General features: G+C 54.4%; 1 protein-coding gene across 1 annotated transcript in view; it reads left to right on the top strand.

Annotated features, from left to right (window-relative positions):
* The window catches only part of LOC117003912 (ATP-sensitive inward rectifier potassium channel 12), a 33,310-nt gene extending 14,222 nt beyond the window's left edge, over positions 1-19,088 (top strand). The window contains exon 2 of the mRNA XM_033074290.1: positions 13,371-19,088. Within this exon, the coding sequence (XP_032930181.1) occupies positions 13,529-14,818 (1,290 nt within the window). The 5' untranslated portion in view covers positions 13,371-13,528 and the 3' untranslated portion in view covers positions 14,819-19,088. The remainder of the gene's footprint in view (positions 1-13,370) is intronic.
* Positions 19,089-22,687: the final 3,599 nt, after the last annotated feature.

Raw genomic sequence — 22,687 nt, 5'->3', positions numbered from 1 at the left:
ACAAAACGCATGAAAAAAATCAGTAACTGCGATGCCATCTGTGCCTGCAGTGTGGCACAGCGGGGACAAGCTGTGCCCAGACTGCTGAGCACCTATGCCAGGGAGCTGAAAGAGGTGGCACGAGCCTTCCTCCTCATTTTCTCCCCCTGGGAGAGGAATGTCCTGTTTCTCTTGGGAACAACATATCTCCTTGGCATCTCTCTCTGTAGAAGCTTTGATTTCTTTTCCAACTGTGGTTCTCTAGCCTCAACAGCATGTCTTGGATATTTTTTTTTCCCACTGGTCCCCCTCCTGTTGATCCCAGGGGAAAGGCTGGTTGGAAACCTCTCAGCAGCCCTGGCCAGAGGCGATGGAGGGCTGGGGGCAGCAAGTTGGCAGTTCATTTGTTTTCCTCCATGGGGTTTCAAAAAAAGTGATGGGCTGATGAGTTTGGAGTCTCAGGGGGGCAATTTCCCTGGCAGCATCCAGCTTGTGTCACCTCTCTGCTTGGCTCTGTGACGACAGTGTTGATTTGAATTCTTCCAACTTAAGACTGATTTAAATGATGGTGAAGTTGGGGGGTGGCGTGTGGGAGTAGAGCACTGAGCGCTATTCTTTTTCGGTTGTCATATGCCTCCATAAAGACTTCTGCCTTGGGGATTTGCATAGATCCCTGGTCCAGATTGTGCTGCAAAACCCACCGGTGGTCCTCAAAGCTATGGCAACGCTTCTGTGCCGGCTCCCCAGGCAGATGAAGCTGGGAAGTTTAGGTGTGTTTGTGAGTCTTATGCCATGATTGTTCCTTTTTGGGTTTGGGGGATGCAGACAGGGCTTGGAGTGCAGCTGGGAGATCCTACTCACCTCCTGACCAGCAGTGTTCCCCTTCCTCTGCAGCCCCATCCCCTGGGGAATATCTGGCTGCATTTCTATTCTATTCTATTCTATTCTATTCTATTCTATTCTATTCTATTCTATTCTATTCTATTCTATTCTATTCTATTTCCATTCCTATTCCATTCCATCCCATTCCATTCCATTCCATTCCATTCCATTCCATTCCATTCCATTCCATTCTCCTCGGCATGTTCTGCTTTGCTGAGCACTCCCAGCCTCGCACTCCAAACCACTCGAATTTGATGGCAAGATGGTGAGGTCAGGAAAAAAACCCAACATTCTCAATGTTTTTGTGAAAAATAGGTGTTTGGGTAATGACCTCATGGGGAGGGAGGCTGCAGAGTGAGCCAGTCTCCTACCAGTGAAACCGCAGGAGGCGAACGAGTGGGATTGTGCAAATGTCCCAGCCACGGGGAAAGCTTAATTCGGTGGTTGTAATAGCTGAGGACACGCACATCTGTAGGGAAGCAGGCTCCCTTCCTCGCGCTGCTCCCAGAAGGGCTTGTTTGTTTAATTTTATCTCGCCGAGAAAATTATAAAAGGAAAAAAAAAAAAAAAAAAAAAAAAAAAAAAAAAAGACAACCACCACTCTGTGGTTTTACTCAGCTGCAGCACAAAACCACCCCAGCGGAGCCTGGAGAGCGCCGGGAGCGAAGCCCTCGCCTGAGCCCAGGTATTTCCGTGGGGAAGAGGGGCAGCGAGGGGCCGTGTGACGGCGGCAGCCCCCGCGCTCTGCCAGGACCTGGCACAGGGCCAGGCAGGATGGAGCTGGCTGTAGGAATCATCAGAGCTGGAGAAATCCGGACACCGCACTCGCTAATCTGCTCTCCCACTTCCACCCCGTGCTGATAAACCCCAGTGCCCAGGGCAGCGGCACCCCGGAAAGAGGGAGATGTTTGCCCTTGGAGAGGCTGGAGGAGGATGGGGGTCTCTGGGGCCCCCAACAGCAGCCTGGCTCTCCCAGGTGCCACCAGTGCATCCTCTGGCCTAGCAGAGCGGGCAAGGTTGGATTTTGGGGCAGAAAGTCGAGATCTTTGTGATGGTTGGTGCTTTGCAAGCTGCCATGTAAAGCCAGGCACGGAGATGGCTGGTGCGGCTGGATAACGTGGGAGCGCCTGTGCTCTGCTTTCGGCTCATTTTCCTCGCTGTCATTAGTTTAAATTTCCGAGGGAGCCTGGGCTTGGCATCAGACGCTGTCATCCTTTAATTTAACAAATGTAAGAACGGGAGCGTTTCCAAGTGGAGTGATTAGAAGCGTCCCGCTCCATCCCGCAGCCGCGGTGCCGGGCGCTGGCCCGGCCGTCGCCCCGCGCTGTCACCGCCACCCCGCTGTCACCGCCACCCCTCTGTCACCGCCACCCGCTCCCCCCGCGCCGGGGCTGCGGCTGAGACCTCCCACACTCGTCACACGGCTGTGACATCCCAGCACCGCCATCCCAGCACCGCCATCCTCCCGCTGCTCAGCGCTCTCGGGAGATGCCGAAGGGCCCGGCTGGCAAGGAGCAACAGGGGGATGGATGGATGGACGGATGGATGGATGCAGGAGCGCAGCTCGCCCAGGGCAGGGACGGGGCCGTGCCCCCCGTGCCACCCCCACAGCACCCACTGAGATCCCGTCACCCCTTCGCCCTGGCGAGGCCCTTCTCCGCCTCCGGGTTTGCGTAGGATGGCGCGTGTCCCCCCTAAGCTGCTTAATGAGGGTTAAGAAGCTAACGGGCTTATTTCCAACAATGATTTCCACAACTCTGCAGGTGTCCCTGGAAGAGGAGTGGCCCTGCTCCCACCCTGGAGCATCCTGCTGCTATTCCCACCAGCCAGCCTGTGCTGCCATGAGCTTGTCAGTGCTCAGCCAGCTGCCTGAGTCAGATCAGTGTCTGTTTTCAGGGTGTGTTACAAAGATCCAGGCTGTGGTTTGGGTAGGGAAGGGGAGGGGGGGTGGCATCCCTATGGATACATCCCCCACCGCCCTGGTCCCTCTCCCTCTGCCTCCAGAGCATCTCTGCAGCATCCCTGGGCGGTCGCCTGGAGACGGCCGCCGCGGGTTGCCACAGCGACGGAGCCTTGCTCAGCATCCCTCCAACTCCGCAGCCTTGGCCGAAGTTGGGCGAGAGAAAAAAATCCAGGGGAAGGGATTCCATCCTCTCCTGGGGCAGCAAGCGCAGGGCTGGGGAAACTGAGGCAGAGCTGGTGGAGTTGGAGGCAGCTGTGAGGGGATGGAGAAGGGTTTGGAAGTTGCCCATGGGGTGTAATGGGGTAAAGATGGTGGAAATGGGGCTGGTGAAGGCCAGGGGGTGCTTGCAGTCCCTGGGGTGGAATCAGCACTTTAGGGGGCAGCTACTGGTGCAGCCCTCGATTGTCACCATGGCAATGCCAGCTGTGCTCAGGTTGTCACCTGCTGTGACATCCAGCGTGTGCTGGGGTGGGCTGCAGGGGTGTGCACACCCTGGGGACATCAACCACCCAGAACCCGGACAAAAACCTGGGGTCCCCTACACAGGATGGGGACACTGGCCACAAAACCATCGGGGTGGGGTTCCACAGGGTGACACGGTGGCACAGGCTGGTGCCTGGCCTGGGGACTCTGTGGTGAGGGAGAGGAGGGTGAAGCCTTTTGGGGTGACTGTGGCAGTGGTGGCCCCATCACAGAGGGCTCTCCCCCATCCCAAACCTATAATTAAAGACGATGCCCGAGGAGGGCGAGGAGAGGTTACGTAACTTCGGCGTTTGGAAAATTCTTTCTGCTCCCTTATCGGCTTTATAAATATCTCGACCTGGGGCCAGGCCAGGCAGGGGGAAGGCGATGACAGGGGCTGCTGCCAGTCCCCACGCTCAGCCACTGTGCCTCAGTTTACCCATCTCTATGGACAAAATCATCCCTGCTTCTCCTGCTGCTGTGCTGAGGGGAGGGCTCCTCGCTGGCTATGGGAGCAATGAGTGTTTGTCCCCTTCAAAAGTAAAAGAGGGGGATTTTTCTTCCTCTCCTGGAATAGGCATGAGGTTGGTTTTGGGTCACAGACCTCCCTAAGTGACAAGACCAAAAAGCAAGGTTCTGCCAGCAGCACTCACTGCCTTGCCCAAATCTGGTATCGCATCCCCCAGGTTTGAATTTGTTGTGTCCTTCTGGCTGGACTTCGATGTCCTCAAAGTCCCTGCGTGGGGGCCATGCCGTGCCTTTCCCACTGTGTTTTCCCAGCAGGATCTGGGGGTGGGTGCCTGCCCTGTTCCCCCTGCACCACCCCAGCCCTCCTGAGCCCCAGCATGGCACAGCCAACCAGGGGCCAGAGGGATGCTGCTGCATGGCTGGTGGCCACTGCAGGAGCCCAGGCTTTGAGCAGGGGCTGGAGCAGGTCCCCTGCTCACGTGCACTTGCATTTACGCCACTTGCAGAGTTCTGTGCCCGCGGGGATGGCGGAGGGCGGCCGGGGCCGTGTCGATAGGAGCACGCTCGGCACACACAGCCAAGGGCAGCGTTGTGTAACTCTCTGTGAGGCTTCACCAGGGGCATGTCACCGTGTCCCAATGCCACCAGACTTGTCATCCTCCCCAGCGCCACCAGACTTGTCCCCTGCCCCAGCCACAGGGTCTTTTTGCTCCGTGCCCTCCCATTGCCATCACGGCCACCCAGCCATGCCAGGATTCTGTGTGATGTTTATTTTTACCTCTCAAGGGATGCTGGTGGGCAGGACCAGGACCCCGGGGGTTCTGCAGGCTGGTTGTGGGTGGCAGCAGTATGACACCACCTTTACCTCCCCAAATCTTCCTGTGACAGCATTTTGGGTTTGCCTGCTGGTGCCCTTCTCCTTGTGTGCACACACAGCAGTGCCCAGGCTCGCCAACGCCGGGCTCTGCACTCGCCTTGTTCATTGTAGGGTTGCCCAAGGACACACGTGGGGGTTGTTATTTTAGAGCTGGCCAAAAAAAATAAGTAGGGATCCCTTCATTGCTGTTGTGATCCTGCAGTGTGTGCCTGAGCAAGCCACCCACCAGTGACCTGCTCTGTGCAAAGGAACAGAGGAGGAGCACAGGCAGATGTGCACCAAGCTTTGGTGGTTTAAAAATGACCTTTTAAATGCCTTAAATGCTACAGGGTCTGTGTCTGCTGAGCACCTTAACAGCAGAACCTGAGGTTGGGGCACATAAATAATGAGTCATTTTAGGGACCCCAGTGTCTGTCTGGTTCCTTCACAGCCACCTCAATTTGAACAGGGCTTTCCAAGCAAGGTGGGTGGCCTGGGAGGGACAGTGGGTGCCCTGGATGGTGGCAATGGGTGCTCTAGGATGTGGCAGTGCAGTGTCCCACAGCACCTCACCCCCAGGCTGGGGGCTACCAGCGTCAGTGGATGCTGACGTCGGGCAGAGATTTGACTTCTTGCTGCCAGGGCCAGGCTGAGAGGGCACCCATGGCTGGTCCCCGTGGGCAGGGAATGAGGGAGGATTAATTGAGTCTCTGATCTCTGACGGCGAGAGGGGACGAGAGCAGTGACCCCCCCAGCGTTACGCAACGCCTGTGCTAAATCTTCATGCAGCAGATAAAGACGGTCCCCAAAATACCCTGCCCTGCCTTTGCTGCCCTTCAGCTACTTGGGTTTGGGGTCATGCCTGAAGTTTGGGGTTGTCTGGCTCTCCAGTGACAGCAAAGAAGGGTTGAAAGGGCAGAAACACTGGGACAGAAACCTGTTACCCCTTGGAAAGGAGATTTCCCCCAAACAGGCTCTCCTTGAGGAATGAGTGCTATAAAGGGAGCCCTCACAGGATTTTGAAGACACTGAAACTCATGAACTGGTGTGGGCAAAACCATGAGTTGGAGGAAAGCTACTAGCTACAAAAACAGTGCAAGGGCCTTTTGTGTCCTGAAGATGCTGGGCAGCATCATGAGTGTGCCAGGGGAGCTGGACACCCCCAGCAGAAAAGGAGGGGGATTTTTCATCCTCTCCTGAGAAGATGGAGTTTGTGTCATGGCCATCATTAAACAGCAAGAGCAAAGTGGTCTTGCCTCGGAACAGCGACTGCCTGGCACCACTGTCTGATCCACCACTTTGGAATGTGTCTCATCCTTCTGGCTGGTCCTTCACTTCCCAAAAATCTCTGAAATCCCCTCCAAGCTGCTTCTGTTCCAACACCCCTGGGACCACTAAGGCGTCTTGGGCTCCCCGCCGCTGTCACAGCGCGATTCCCCTCCCTGTCCCTCGGAAATGGCACTGAAGGTGCGCATGGCCCTGGCTGGCCGTGGCTCCCCGGGGCTGCAGCCGAGGTGCCATGTCCTGTACATGTAGGGAAGAAGCGAGGCTGTAACCCGAGCTCGGCAGCAATTGGGGAGGACAGCGGCAAATCCCCGCCGGCACCGGGCTCAGCATCCGCCGCTCCCGGGGTAAGTAGAGCCAGCAGACCGGCTCTCCTCGGTCTTGGCGTGTCCTTCCTCCCCGTTCCGTCCCTCCTGGGGTTAACAGTCACGTTCAGGGCTCTGCTGACACCTTCACCCACTTCGGTGCGCTGGAAACACAGCGGTGGAGATGATAACTTTACCCTGGCACGGCCATGGAGTCGGGAAAACTGCCTGGGATAGTGGGACACGGGTTGTGTTTCTCACCGAGAGTTGAGCAGTTGTTAATGTTTTGATGGAGCAGGAATGATGGTGGGTTTAAGATGCAAAAAAAGGATGGAAGGTGCTGATGAGCAGTTGATGGCTCAGCCTTGCTTACATCCCATCTCTCCTGGCTGGAAGGGATGTGTGTGCCCTGAGCTGGTTCTCACGGTCATCCCGCTCCTTTCTGTGCACATTCCCAGCTGGAATGTCACACGGGGAGATGCCATGGCTCTCCCCACAGTTCCATCGCTCCCAACCTGCTGTGCCTTCAGGATAAACATTTCCTGGGCACGGCTCTGCCCACACTCGCGACTTCCCTGGAGAGGGAGACACGGCTCCTGGAGTGGGGGGGTTGTGTTAGGTGAGAACAAGTGAAAACCTGCCTTGGGAGTAATGGGATTTGGGAGAGAGGCCTCAACTGGAACCAGGCAGGCGGGAGGTACAGGATTAGTCTTGCAGAGCGAGGATGAATGGATGCAGCTCCATCATCTGCCTCTGACCCTGAGGTGTGAGAGGGCTCTCGAAATAATCCATGCCTGTGATATCCCAGGGATGCTTCCAGTCACTGGTGTTACCTTCAGGGTAGGAAGACCTCAGCACTGCAGCCCTCAGGTCGTTTCTGTCTGGTTGGTGATAAAATCCACTTGGAGACTTTTGCCCTTTCTGCCTCTCTTTTCCCTTTCTTCCCACGGTGGTTTTTAGCAGCTGGATGCTCCCCCCTTGGTCAGGGCCAGGGCTGGGGCAGGGGTGGTGCCTCTCCCCTGAGCCTCTTGGTATGTTCTGGATGGGAACCTGCCATTCCCAATGGAATCCTGTCCCTGCAGAGGCCCCAGCTATGGCAGGCAGGAGCGAGGCTGACTGATTCCACTCTGCCATCATCTGCCTCAGCCCCATCGCTGGGGGATTTGGGGCTGGAGCTGGAGCACGTATCTGGATTTGGGAACATGCAGGAGGGACTAGGGCATGTGATGGAGGCACCTCAAGGTCACCCACCCATCCAAGAACATTCTCTGGGCCCACACAATCCAGGGATGGTTTTTCTGGGAGGGAAGTGCCCACCACAGCCTGTGCAGGAAATGGGACTTGTACAACCCACTGGGCTAGGAGGTATTTCAGTTCTAAGCCCTGGACATCTCCCAGCCATGAGTCCCACCCAGAGGGGCTCCTCTTCACCCTGCAAAGACCTTTCTGATCCAGCACCAGCCATCTTCATAACCAGAGTCCCAACCCCACCAGCTCCTGAGGTTCCTGGGACACTGCTACCATGGCAGGACACAGGGACAGGGAACAGGGCATTGCTGCTGCAGAACTTTAATTTGCAGGGCCCTGGGGCTGCTGGAAGCAGATCTCTGACGTCCTGTGGGTCAAATCCTGCTGGGTGCAGGGCCTGGTGCATCAGCAGGCTGGGAAACCTCCCCTCCCCCTCGCTAAATCCCTTCCCCGGCGCAGGACAGTAGGTTACGGGACTCGACCAGAGGTTGGATTTAAGGAGATTACAATTTCTCCCCCAGGATAATCTAGAAATTCAATTAAAACTCTCTGTCTCCTGCCCGGGCTGCAGCAGGGCCCCGGGGCACCCTGTGCCCTGCAGCCATGGCCGGGGAGTGCTGGGGTCCCCCCGGGCACAAACCAGGTAAGGGCTGACCCCTCCCCTGGCACCCGGACAGAACCCCCCTGCCTGGGGAGCAGCTGGGGCTCTGCCCCTTCCCAGGGACATTTCCTGGGATATTAACACCCATTCTCTGAGCTGGGGCAGCTGGGGGGGCTGTGGGGGTGTGCAGGGGGCTGTCGGGAGGGGTAAGGGGGTACCCCAGAGGTTTGGGTGGGTGTGGTGTGGGCAGGGCAGTCTGGCTGTGTGTCCTGGGGTTTTGGGGTGTCCTTTGGCAGCCCCTGGTGCTGGTGGTCCCTGCCAAGGCCTGCAGCCCCCTTGCCCTCATCCTTCCCCCCAGCCATGTCCTGCTGTCCGGGTATGATGTGGGGGGATGGATAAACAGCCTGTGTTTTCCCAGAGAATGATTTCAAGGCAGGGCTGGCTGTGGGTTTGGGGTTACTGTGGGTGTTGTGGCATTCCCAGATCCCTCTGGCACTGTCCTGCAGCAGGGGTGGATGCACAGCCCCGGGGTCCTGTCACTGCAGGGTGTGGGTGCTGGAACAGGGATGGGTGCTGGAGCTGGAGCAGACACGGAGGCAGCCGGACTGGGATCTCAGTCCCCACATCACAGCACAGAGTTTGGGGCCGAAAGAATGCTCAGTGCAGCCTCTGAAAGGCTCTTTCCCGGGATCTCTCTGATCCAGGGCACATTTAGCAGGAGTTTTAGAGTGCTTAAGCACAAGCCCATCACCCTGCAGAGGCCACCTGGCCCCGGTGGTGACATGCTGCACGTGGCCCTTTTTTTCTGCTCCTGTACCCGTGGCGTCCACACGTGGCTCGGGGGGACAGGGATGAGCCAGCATCTCTCCAGGCACCCCATCACCACCTGTCGTGCCACCAAGGGCCTACCTTGTCCCACATGCCTCAGTTTCCCTTCTGCATGTGCCACCAAGGCATGCAGACAGCGATTTCTTGACTGCTTGTTGGAAATAGAGGAGTGTGTCGGGTCCTGGGGAGGGGTGTGTGCCTGTGGTAGTTTTCTTCCCGTGTCCCTGCCAAAATGGAGCAGTTTTTTCTCATTAGGAATGCTCTGTGGTGGGAACCTCTTTCCTGTCCTCCGTGGCAGTGGAGAGGAAACAGGGGGACATTTATTCTCATTTATTCTTTATATGTCCTGACCTGGCCTGCCTTGTGCTCACCCTTAATTTTTTGGCAGTGCTCAAAGACAGGGCATTGTGGAAGGAGTTATTCAGGCATTGCTGCTGCCCCGGCACGGCTCGGGGATCCTGCAGCCCCTGAGCTGCCTCCCCTCGGTTTGTGGGTGCCTGGGGAGGGGCGGCTTTGTCGGGACGGGATGAGCAGGGGATGTCTGGGCTCCCTCGGCTGTGCCGCACGCAGAGCTCCCTCCTCGGCGCTGACATTGCTGTCCTGCTGCTGGGGCATGAAGGGCATCGCCGCGGGAGATAGCAGCGTTATCTCCCGGCGCAGGGCAGCGCTATCTGTGGCAGCAGCGCCGAGGGTGACCCGCGCACGCCATCCCCTCCCGACCCATCACCTCTCCTGCCACCTCCCCATCCCCAAACTCAGCTCCTCCGAGCCCCACCTGAGCACAGCCCGGCTCTGGGCACCCTTCCATGAGAAAATCCACGCCGGGAGGCTGCAGGAGATGGGTGGCAGCCGAAAGAAAGGTGTGATGATAAATCACACTGGCACACTCAGCCGGCTCTAACTAATGACTTCCCCGACACCCAACACATTTTCCCAGCGTGCTGCCTGTTCGGAATATTGTCGTAACATTTAACATCTCCTTTTAAGAAAGAAAGAAAAAAAAGATAAAATAAATAAAGTGAACTGTGCGGTTGGCAGATTGCTGGAGGCGCTGGGACTCTCGGCGGGGAAGCGCTCCGCGGTGGGAGCTGCGCTGCTGCAGTTTCGTGGCAGGAGTTGTTGCCTCTCTTGTCAGCTCATTAGCAGGGGCAGTCCACGGCGTCTCTGCCTTCGGAGCCGCGGGGAGCCGGGGCCGCTCCTTCCCGAAACTCAAATTATGAGCGTGTTTTGTTTTCTGCTGTTAGCTCTGCACGGGACGCGTGGCACCAACAGCAGGGGATGGTCCCGGTCCTGCCCCACACCCAGCGTGGGTTTGTCTGGGCTGGGATTAGCGGGCTGGGATTGTCGGGGGAAGTTTTGATTTTAAAATTGTGGGATGCAGGTTTGTGAAAGTCCTGGGGAGCAGCGGGAAGGGGGATTCCCTCCAGGAACACCTCTGGGGCAGTCCTGGCTGTGGGGAGACGCCAGGGTGGTGCTGGAGGATGCACCCCTGAGCCAAGGAGATGTAGGGTGACCACGGGGATGTTGTCCCCAGCTTGTCCCCTGTCAGAGCCCGTCCAGCCACGGCTTTCCATGTGTCTGCATGAGCGCTCTCCCAGCCTGAGCCTCCTGCAGCGGCAGCGTGGGGCTCCAGCCTTCAAATTTAAACCAAACCAGAAATTCAGCTTTCAGCGAACTCGAGAAAGTGTATTTCCAAACAAAACTGTGCTAAATAAAGGACAAGCCGCAGGCGGCCGCCTGCTCCGGCACATCCACTTTGCTGCCTTTATTTAGCTCCGTCTCCCCAGGCTGCTGCTGCCGGCCCGGGACGGGGGGGTCTGACCCACCGGGAGCTTCGGGAATGCGGGGTCCCAGATGGGAAAGGGGCTGTGTCACAAGAATTCCCTGTACACAAAACAGAGTCGGTTCTTTGGGTCTGTCCTGGCATCACCCCGCAGCAGAGGGGTCCCTGAAACTCTGTGTGACATGGGAAAGGGAAAGGGAAAGGGAAAGGGAAAGGGAAAGGGAAAGGGAAAGGGAAAGGGAAAGGGAAAGGGAAAGGGAAAGGGAAAGGGAGGAAAGAAGGAAGGAAGGAAGGCAGGAAGGAAGGAAGGAAGGAAAGAAGGAAGGAAGGAAGGAAGGAAGGAAGGAAGGAAGGAAGGAAGGAAGGAAGGAAGGAAGGAAGGAAGGAAGGAAGGAAGGAAGGAAGGAAGGAAGGAAGGAAGGAAGGAAGGAAGGAAGGAAGGAAGGAAGGAAGGAAGGAAGGAAGGAAGGAAGGAAGGAAGGAAGGAAGGAAGGAAGGAAGGAAGGAAGGAAGGAAGGAAGGAAGGAAGGAAGGAAGGGAGGGAGGGGTGCAGGCAGGGGGGAGCAGTGATGGTGAAGGGGAGCTGAGGGTCCCTGGAAACTCCACCCCAGGTGAGGGCAGCGCTGCTGCCGCCGCTGTCACCCGGGCACTGCTCCCCTTCCAGCACAGTTAATCCAGACCCCAGCTAATCCTCTCACAGGTCACTGGGGGCTCATTGCATTTTGTTCACTTCTCAAATGCATCTAGAATTAATTAAAAAAACCCGACTCTAAATTCCTCCTGTGGCAAAAGCATTCCGTGTATTGCCCTGGGGCGAGACAGAGGGGTGATAAAGGAGCAGCCTTTTCTGGCCCAAAATGCTCAGATCTCATTTTGAAAAAGGGGAGAAACATTAATGGATGCAGTCAGGATGGACGGGAGGAAGACTCAGGGTGGGAGACCAGGTCGGTGTTGGGCAGCTGGACTGACAGATCAGCTCTGCAAAACCACTTTGGTCCTGTTTGACTTCCAGGGACTACAGGATTGTAAATATTTACAATATTAAATTTACAAAATTAATTTACAATAATAATTTCATTTTAACTCTTTGTGCCTATTTAACTCTTCCCTGTGGCTCCAAGGAGGAAAAGGCTCTCGTTCTGTGTATGAGCAATCTCTTGGTCTGCTGAGACACCAACAAACCATTGTGGCTCTCGAAAAATCAACTTTGGATATAAAAATGGTTGTGCTTGTATTGCAACAAGGGGAAATGTGTTGTTTGGTGTAAGATGGTGGCACACATGGGTCTGTGCCCAGCACCTGGGAGGTTTGGGCTGGCTTTAGTGTCCCTGCTTATGGTGCAGTGCTTCTGGAGGGTTTCTTGATTCTCAGGCTGGATTTGGGGAGCATTTCAGTAAAAGGCAGTGCAGGGTATCATTGTGAGCTGGGATGATGCAGCCCCAGGCAGGTTGTGCCTGGCAATGCTCCCTGGTGCTGCCTGGCCCTGGACACTGTGTAATGGAAAGGGTGTGTTTGTCCCAGCGTGTCCCCGGGCGCTGGAGCTGATTGCAGGAATCGAGCGCATCGATCGGGCCGGCGGATCCGGCACAGCCTGTCCAGCCCAGCGGCTTCGCTGCGCTCCAGGCAGGAGCTGAGCTTTCATGGGGGCTCTGCACCCCTCCCCACCACGCTGATGCCCTGTGCAGGTCTCACTGCCAGCAAGGCACTTCCATCCACAGTGGTGCTAAGTGATAGTGTGACCTGTGGCAGGGGGTGATGTGTGGAGAGTTCCTGTGGTGCCATCTCTTTGAGGTTCTTGGGATGTGCCACACGGCTTCTCCACACCCTGTCCACTCCCTGATGCAGCTCCATGAGGGGCTGGGGGGTCCAGCAGGCTGGCAGAGTGTCACTGGGTTCCCTCATCACCTGCTCACCTCCACCAGGGAGCCCACCAGGCTTGGGCCACCTCTCCCATGTCCATGTCACCTCTCTCCCAAGCAAAGTTGAGTGTCGGTCCTTGACCCTGCAGCTGAGCCTTCTAGAAGGGACCAAAACAGCTCCCCATTCCCCAGTGGCAGTTGTTCCTTCATGAGACTTGGCCAGCTAAACCCATCCGTGACCGTGGATGGCTCCATGTCCCAATGGATACGTTGGGAAAGTTGCTCCTCAGAACATCTGCCCTGAGCGAGTACCTTCACACCGGATGCACGTTGGCTATGTCCTCTCCCATCCTCGGGCAGGGGGACAGAGGTTAAATCCACATCTCCCTGTGCTTTCCCTCGAGCCCAGAAGAGCTGGTGCTCTGAGGTCGGCGCTGGGCTGGGCGTCGATCCATCTGGCACGGGCAATGCGAACTGATGGAGCCGCTTCCAGGAGTACCTTTATTGGTATCTGTGTCCCAAGGAGAACAGCTCAGCCTCTCTGCTTTCCTCTCTGGTGGCAGAGCTCGTGGGAAAAATGAAGCAGAGAAACTCCAGGTTTTTTATCTGCTGGAGTTGTTGAGTGTCCTACAAATGCACTAAGATTTGTTTGCTCACTTTGTGAACAAACTCAAACACCTTCTCCCTTTCCTCTGTGTGTTTTTTGGGAGCAGCCCAGCCAAGGAAGAGAGAATTTGAGCAGTGTAGGAAATTGTCACTCAACATGCAGCCCATCAGAACCATTGGCCAAGCAGCCCCTTGGGTCCCTGTGCCATGAGTGGTAACGACCCTGTCTTTGTTTTCTCATTGCAGAGCCTCTCACGGGATCCACGTGGTGACGTGGCAACCAAGACGTGGAAGTTTGGGACTTCTCTTCCACCGCAGCAGAATTTGGGGGGTGGGCAGGGGTGGGTCAGGGGGACACTGGGAGTCGCAAGACCCTTCACCTTCACTGTGGGCTTGGCTCAGGGATGACCACAGGCAGAGTCAACCCTTACAGCATCGTGTCCTCCGAGGAAGACGGGCTGAGGTTGACCACCATGCCAGGTATCAACGGCTTTGGCAATGGGAAAATCCACACCAGGAGGAAATGCAGGAACAGGTTTGTAAAGAAGAACGGTCAGTGCAATGTGGAGTTCACCAACATGGATGACAAGCCACAGAGGTACATTGCAGACATGTTCACCACGTGCGTTGACATCCGCTGGAGGTATATGCTCTTGCTCTTTTCCTTGGCATTTCTGGTGTCCTGGTTATTGTTTGGGCTGATTTTCTGGCTAATTGCACTCATTCATGGAGACCTAGAAAACCCAGGTGGAGATGATACTTTCAAGCCTTGCGTTCTGCAGGTCAATGGCTTTGTGGCTGCTTTTCTGTTCTCCATCGAGACCCAAACGACGATCGGGTACGGCTTCCGCTGCGTGACCGAGGAGTGTCCGCTCGCCGTCTTCATGGTGGTGGTTCAGTCCATCGTGGGCTGTATAATCGACTCTTTCATGATTGGTGCAATAATGGCAAAAATGGCCAGGCCCAAAAAACGGGCCCAGACATTACTTTTCAGCCATAACGCAGTAGTGGCGATGAGAGATGGAAAACTCTGCCTGATGTGGAGAGTTGGGAACCTACGGAAAAGCCACATAGTAGAAGCCCACGTACGAGCTCAGCTAATTAAACCCAGGATCACAGAGGAAGGGGAATACATCCCGCTCGACCAAATAGACATTGATGTGGGCTTTGATAAAGGCTTGGACCGTATTTTCTTGGTGTCTCCCATCACCATTCTCCACGAGATCAACGAAGACAGCCCCTTGTTCGGGATCAGCCGCCAGGACTTGGAGACAGATGACTTTGAGATCGTCGTCATCCTGGAGGGCATGGTAGAAGCCACAGCCATGACGACGCAAGCTCGGAGCTCCTACCTGGCCAGTGAGATACTGTGGGGCCACCGCTTCGAGCCTGTCTTGTTCGAGGAGAAAAACCAGTACAAAGTAGACTATTCCCACTTCCACAAAACCTACGAGGTCCCATCCACCCCCCGCTGCAGCGCCAAGGACTTGGTGGAGAACAAATTCCTGCTGCCCAGCACCAACTCCTTCTGCTACGAGAACGAGCTGGCCTTCATGAGCCGCGACGAGGAAGAGGAAGATGATGACAGCCGGGGTCTGGAGGACCTCAGCCCGGACAACAGGCACGAGTTCGACAGGCTGCAAGCCACGATAGCGTTGGATCAGCGGTCGTACAGGAGGGAGTCAGAAATATGACTCTTGGTCCTTCCGTTGACTTTTCCAAGGGTATTTTTTTTCCTCCTCTAATCTCTTCCCCTACAACCCGCTCAAATTATGCAGAACAATGCAAGTGCCATAGGAATGCTTGAGAAATTAGTATCGTTCATAGTTTTCAGTTTCATCGCAATAACCACTGAGCGGTCTGCAGGAGGGGACGGTGGCAGGCCACGGCGCGTCCCCCGTGCCCGGCGCCCGCGGCAGCGCCCACGGCTCTGGGGGATGGATGGACAGATGGATGGATAAAAGGATGGATGGATGGATGGATGGACAGAAGGAAGGATGAGGAGAGGAGGGTCCGTGGGGCGTGGGCAGGTGCTCGCCCCGCGCGTCCCCGTGGGGCTTTGCTCTCCCTGCAGGGAAAACACCGGTGTTTTCCTGGAGCCGAGCACTGCGAGATCCAAAAAGAGGGAATATCAGGAAACAAATCTTACTCTCTCTCTTTCTTTTTTTTTTTTTCATTATTTTCCTTTTATTTTTTAACTGAGCAGCAACAACAAAACAATTGCTCCTTCGGCAGGCGGTCTGGTTCAGTTGCACAAGAACAACACTTGAAATAACATGCAACATTAATGTACTTCTTTTTAATTTGGGGAAAAAACGGGGGAGGGAGGTGAGAGGGTTTTTAATTTTTTCACCGCACCGTTTGGGAGACTGTTTACCAAAATAATAATAATAATTATTATTATAATTATAACAATAATAATAATAATATTAAATCTGAAAGAAGTCATTCAGTATTTTTTAAAAATGAGCAAGGGAATGAAGAAGCCACCAGGGTCCTTTGAGGGGGTGACTCGTTGGGTAAATGCAAGAGCTAAAATTTAAGATTGCATCCAATTTTGGGGTGTTTTTTTACCACTGGCATGGGTTCATAGGCAGAAAACAGATGTAAGTGACTGTAGGTTCGTGGCAGTGAATGAAAGTAGTGGAGTTATTGACAAAGGAGGTAATAAGGATAAGCAGGGCTGTAAGAGGAAAAAAGCATTGTAAACATGGTAATTAGCTGATTTCTGGACATGTTGGATTTTGGGGTGGAAATGGGGTCTGGAGCATCAGCTGCTGAAGTGTTGGGTCTCAACATCTCTGATGGGGAATTCATAAGGTTCATCACAACTAGGACAAAACAGCGAAAAGCACAAAAATGAGAGTGGAGAGCACTCAAAATTGGGTACTTCCCCACTTTTCTGACCAATTTGGTATCTTTCTTCCTTGAAGAATATATTCAAACACAGAAATCAATGGGGAAGTCATCTTGTTGGGCTGCACTTCTAGTCCTGGAGCTGTGTCCGTGCCAGGCTGGGCTTTATGAATTCCCAACCCACCAGAGAGTCCTGCTTCAGAGGCAGATGTTTTCCCCAAAACAACAGATGCCAGTGGAGAAAATCACCCCATCCTGCGCTTCAGCCCATCCCTGTGTCCCAGCCTCAAGGTGGATTGTGCCTTAGAGATGCGAACTCATCCCGTGTCCCAGCCCTTCTCCACAGCCCCCATCCTGCATCCCCCCCTCTGGGTGACTCCCCTTTTGCTCTGCAGCACCCACATCCCATCATCCACCGCCTTTCAGGCTGGCCTTGGTGACAGCCTTGGTGGCAGCCTGGTTTAGCTTTAGCTCCGGCACAAGGCAAAGCACCCCGTGCACGGGAAGCCTCCTGCCCTCCCCACGGAGGGAAGGAGTCAGGAAGGTGCAGGTCTGTGGGTCCCTTCATCTGGCTGTGCTGCTCGTTGGTGCTCTGGGAGCCAAAATCCGGCTCCCTGCTCCCTGTGGCCGTGGGAAAGGCTTTGCACCCAAGGGCATCCCTCATCTGACCCTGGGAATGGAGCCCGTGGGGAGAGGGCTCAGCAGGGGGGTCCTGCTCAGCATTTTGGCTGTGATGGGCTCCCAGTGCTCTTCCCTGGGGTCAGGACTTGCTGTGGCTTGTCTAAATGTGGGTGGCAGAAGCAGGATTTGTCCTGTGTCCCCATCTTCTTCTCACCAAGGGCTCTGGGGAATGGCTGCCCTGAGTGTCCCACTGCCCTGTGCCACCGAGCACCGTGCTGGGGACAGGGACATCATCCCTGCTGAGTTTCTTCCCACCAGTGTCTGTCACCATCACCCCACTCTGCCCACCAAGGGGCTGCTCTGTTTTTGGCTTCCACTAAAAACCACTCCAGGGGCAGCACTGGGAGGCAGCTTTTTCAGCACTGAGTGCCCCAAATGCGTTGTCCCCAAAAGTGGGGACATGCAGGGATGTGCCATTGAGCTCCAGCCATGACATTTCTGTTTCTAAGGCAGTAAAGGTGGATGCCATCCCATCACCAATCCCTTTGCTCCTGGGGGATGCTTTTACCCCCTGCTTTTTTGCACCACAGCATCTGGGGGGTGGGAAGGATGGAGGGGGGGCAGAGAGATTTTGTGTGAGCACTACTTATTTATTTTTTTAAAACAAATGCTTTTAAGTGGTTTTAGGTTCTTTTGAATAAATAATAATTATTAAAAAAAAATAAAAGGTGCACATCTTGCTGCTGTAGAGTTCTCAGAGGGTTAACTTCTTTATAAATATATATATATATCACAGTAAATATTTGTATAAAAACAAAAGAGAAATAGAGATGTCTTTAAGTAAATTATTGCTTTTAAAGAAACTTCTATGACTGTACAGTGTTACCTGGGAGAATAGAATAATATATACAGATGTATTTTTAAACTGCTGTGTAGGAGGATGTGAACTGGGACAGGGAGCGCCTGTGGCTGGCACCGTGAGGGGATTTCGGACCTTCCCTGGCCCCTGTTCACCCACCCCTTCTCCAAACCCCGCTAGTGAGGGTCTAGCTCTGGTGAGATGTCCTAAATCTACTGTATAGTCCTTGTCCTGACCATGGACCACGCCGGTACATAGTGTAGAAATATTATTTTTGCCGACCTGTGAGAGCTCAGAGCTCCCCATGTTTTTCCTCCCACCAGGGAGCATCGGGAAGGCTGCCCAGTCATCGTTTAAAACCCATCAATTGTCAAAGAAAGGGGGAAAAAATGTGGGAAAAGCCCAAGTTCAGCACTTGGGTTTCCTTAGTGCAGCTGGGAGGGCACAGGGATGCTCTGGGGATTTGGGTTTTTTGGAGAGGAATCCCTGTGAGAAGGGGCTTGGAGGATGAGCAAGGTGAAATGTCCCCAATACAAAAACCAGGCACCGGCCATTTCCTGGAGCAAGCCAGCTCCATCCCGGAGCTGAGTCCGGCGTTACACTTGATCCTTGGAGGATGGCAGAGCCCGAGAAAGGAGGGAGTCGCCAATCCTCTTGGCCAGATCCCGCAGGGATTGCCCCAGGCAGCAGCAGCAGTTCCCCAAACTGGGCATCGGGGCTGCCCCTGCTACTGCTCCCACTGGGCTTCACCCTAAAAATCCCCCCAGAAAGCAAAAAGCAGCCGCATTCCCGTGCCCCAAATCCACCTCTGGGAAGAACATCCTGTGCCCTGGGAGATCCTCACTCAGCCAGGGGGGCTGTGCTCGGGAACATCGGGACGAGCCTTAGCTTCTCATCACCGAATTTAGTGCACTTTGTCTTTTAGGGCTGGGACAATCACTTAGCGCTCAACCTTTGGCGATTCGGTGCCTGCTTGACCTTCAAACCTTTTGTAGGAGATGATTTCAGAGCCACCTTTTCTATCTTTAATAAGGCAGAACAAACACGTTTATTTTTAAACCCTTCCCTGCTCTTTCCTTTCCTCTCGTGCTGACAACCAAAAGAGTCCCCAGTGTGTGTCCCGCCGCCCCTCCCGTTTCTTGCACACAGAAGTGAGCGAGTGGCAGCTGTGTCCGGCCCCATCCTGCCCTGCCACCCCCCAATTCAGGAACGCTGCCACGGGGGGGGTTGGCACGGGGCAGGATCCACACCCGTCACGAGCAGGGACAGGACCCGAGCCGGTGTCACCATCCCCTCGCCCGCCAGCTGTGCACATCTGTCCTGCTCCTCTCCCAGGGCCCCATCTCCCCCCAGCGCTCCCCCACGAGGGTTTGGGGATGGAGACCCAACACCAGTTCACACGGGCAGGTTGGCAACTGGGAGCACTGGTTTCCCAGGGTTGAACACCGAGTCTGTTGGCTGGGGCAGTGGTGGTAGAGAAGCTGAGGGATGCAATGAAGTATCTGTACCTTTTCCACCTCCGGTGTTTCTCTGTCTCATTGCACATATATTTGAGATATATGTGACAATGTATATATATATTTGTAAAATGTATTTCAGATGACAAAACTGGCCAATTTTATGTTATTTTAAATATATTATATATATTATATATAAGAGTCTCCAAAAGATATAAATAGACTAGAGAAAATAATATAAATATGTAATAAATGTATTTTGATCTATTTAAAATATCTCGCGTCATGCTGTATATTTTAAAGATCATAGTGAAGTGTCTGCCTGTAGCCAACTTCCAACGTGTTTCCAAGTCTGTCAGTTGTCACACACACAGGATATGTGGAGCAAACTTTGAGCAAGACTGGGGCCAGCACGACAAACAGGGATTATTTTTAAGAGCCTTTTAGCAAATATCCGTCCTGCTGCCTTTGGGCAGGAGCAGAAAGCACACACCTGAATTTTTCCTGGGAGGATAATTTTCCTCCCTGCTGCAGGAATGCTCGGAATCACAGCCCCTCCCTGGGTACCACTCGCTGCAGTGCCCTGCCCTGATGGGCTCACAGCAGCTCAGCCATGCAGGGAGCCCGGAGATGGGAAAATGTGTCTGGAGCTCAGGCAGAACGAGCCCAGCCATCCAAAACCGACCCAACAAATCTTCCCAGAGTGACCTCGGTCCCCTTGGGCCCTGCCAGGATCTATTTCCTACGGGCATTGCCTCCTGTGGGGACCTCAGGGGACGTCACGCCGTGTCCAAGTGACAATTTCAATGTCTTTAATGGTACTTCACGGCTGAAGGAAAGCTGAGGCAGTGTGTGAGATGCTATTTACGGAGAGGTTAATGGCCTGGTGGACACAGAGCCCCTGGATTTGCCATCCTGGATTTTCCTCCTGGCTTTCACACCTGGCTGCCACAGGGAACTGACACAACCTGGGGAAATTATCCCTCATCATTCCTCAGGCTGGGCACTGGGCTGGCTCCAGTTCAGGTGACTGGTGGCTGACAATTCCCACCCACCACTAATGGTCTGTTGGGTCCCACCAGCCCCATCCCCTTCACCATAAGGAAGTTTTTTACTCATTAAAAAAAAAACCCTGCCAGCCACTCACTGTAATCATCCCAGAGAGGGCTGGGGCTAAGCAAGATTTAAGAGGAAAGCCTGTTTAATTTAGCAAAGGGGGAGACTGAGAGGTGACTTGATTACAGCATTTGTCAAGGGGAGGATACACTGGTACAAAGAGGTAACTTAATCTAGCAGGGAGAGGCATAATAACCACCTCTTCCTGGAAGCTGCAGCCAGACAAATCTATCTTGGAAATAAGGAACGATCTTTTAATAATGATTAGCTATTAGAACAAGCCACCAATCTCTGTCTCTTAATGCCTTTAAATCTGGACCAGATGCTTTTCTGGAAGCTTTTTTTCCTTGCTGAGGAGAGGAGCTGGGGGTTCTTGGGGACTGTAATGGCCTGTTACAGGCAGGCAGGAGAGGAGATGGGAAAAACTCCACTCCTCAAAACACGGGCTGGATCTGGGGAAGGAAAATGCCAGGGAGAAGGCGGGGGATGCTGTGGCAGGGCGCTGCCAGCATCTCTCCTGGGGACACGCACGGGCCCGTGCAGCAGCTTCCCACGGCTGCCGTGCCCCCGCTCCCGGGGTTTGCTTTGCCATGCGGCGCTGACTCCTCGCACAGCCGCTCGCACTACAAACCCCAGCGCTGCATTTGTGGAAGCATTTAATGATTCAGGAGCCGGCAGCTCCCTGGGGATGGTTCCCACTGCCTCCAGAATTCCTCCCTCGGTGGTTGCTTGTACAGAAATCCCCAGGGAGCTGAGCTGGTGCTGGCACCCAGGGAAATGTGCTGCCGGGGTGTTTGCTCCTTGCTTTGTTTTCATTCCAGCCATCCTCATCTCCGAGAGCTGAACTGAGGGGTGGGAGCAGCAGGGATGGGAAGGCAGTGGGTGGCTCTGAGGGGAATGAACTTGCTTACACCTCACAGGCATGGCTGGGAAGTTTTCAGCAGGGATGGGCACCAGTGTAATGAGTCTGGGGTTGTTTCTTAGCTGGCAACCTCCACTTCTAATATTCAAGATATCTTTAAGGGCTAAAACCCTCTCTGAACTCAGCATTGCATCAGCCCTCACTGACTGCCCTCCTGCCTCCTTTCCTCTGGAGTGATCAGAGCACCTCTCTGTGCCCTTGCAGAGCTTTTTGGCCTCCCCAAAAGCAGGGTGTATTTTCATCAGCTTGGATGGGTTTGGCTCAAACCAGTTGAGCCAGTCTGTCATCAAGAGGCAGAGAGCGGGCAAGAGGGGCTGGGAACCCCAGATTCCCACCAGGACCTCATCTCAGAGGGATGAAGGCAAGGAACTTTGCCCTGGAGATGCTGCTTCTCCATCCTCCTGGATCCATCCTCTCTCCAGGCTGCTCCAAGAGCCCCAGGCCCTACAGACCCCCCCAGATTTGGTCCTGTGCCCACCCAGTTTGCCCCAGTGCCATCCCAGGTGTCCTGGAGGAGCTCGGGTACCTCAGGGCCATACCCAGGGATGCTGGGCTGTCTCTGGGGTAACCATAGTAACGGAGCAGCATCTCTGCTCTCCTGCTGGCAATTTGCTTCTTCATCCTACATTAAGGTGGACCCTCTCCAACTCCTTTCTCCCCCTCCATAAAGACAATACCAAGAGCTCTCCCAGAGGGGCCAGCTCTTCCACTGCATCCCACACCAGGTTTCATCCCACTGAAAAACAGGATCCTGCCAGGGAACCAACCCCCAGCATGCTGCAGGGAATCCAGGAAGGGAGAGGCTGGAATTTCTCCTTAACACAGATTTATAATTGTGAGTGGGACAAAATTAGGGGTTTCCTTACACTTGTTGTTAACAGGTCACTGTCAAGGTTAAAAACCTCAAATACTTTAATTTTTTTTAATTGTAAAATGCCTCTACTAGCACTAACACTCTGGCTTATTAATATGGATTGATTTTTTTTTCAGTGCGGAATGTAATTATCACCCGTTAAGTACTTTGTTCACCTTTCACATTTCTCCTCGCTCGGGGAAGGCAAACACATGAGTCAGCGTCCCTTTTTCTGTCACTTTTAGGCAGTTTTTTTGTGACAAGCCATTGTGAATCAGCACAACACTGCAAAGTTCAGGTCACAAACGCTCCAGAGACGCTGCTCACAGGGAAAAACAGTGATTTTTAAGGGGGAGGTGAAGGACATAACCTGTCTTGACCCCGGGCTTTGGGGAGAAACCCCAAATGAATAAATTTGGAATCAAACTGGGCTTGGTGGTGCTGATTTAAGGGGAGAAGTGAGAAGGATGGAGAGGATGTGTGCAAGCTGACAGATCAGCTCCCCTTCCCCACCCCGACACTCCCTCTCCTCTTCCCCTGCAGCTGGCACATTTATTTTGGAAACACCTCATTAGTACATAATTAAACCTTCTCCTCTCTGCCTGACCACCCCAAGCATCACTCTCACCCCCCGGGCTGGGGCGTTTTGTCCCTTTGCGAGCTCCCCGCTCCGGAGTGGGGGTGCCGGACACTCAGGAGTGTCACTAGCAGGGGGGATGGCCCCAAAATCCCATCACTCGTGGGTCGGCATCCCCGCCCCGGGGGTTTGCTGTCCGTTCGGGTTCTGCCTGACTCAGCCCCAGATGGTTCTGTGAGCGCTTATATAACGCGTGTTGTGGCGGGGGCCGGGACGCGGAGCGCGGCGAGGAGGTGGGCGCG

Source organism: Catharus ustulatus, chromosome 16, assembly GCF_009819885.2.
Source record: "Catharus ustulatus isolate bCatUst1 chromosome 16, bCatUst1.pri.v2, whole genome shotgun sequence".
NCBI classification, from domain to species: domain Eukaryota; kingdom Metazoa; phylum Chordata; class Aves; order Passeriformes; family Turdidae; genus Catharus; species Catharus ustulatus.
This window is presented reverse-complemented; position numbering and strand designations above follow the sequence as displayed.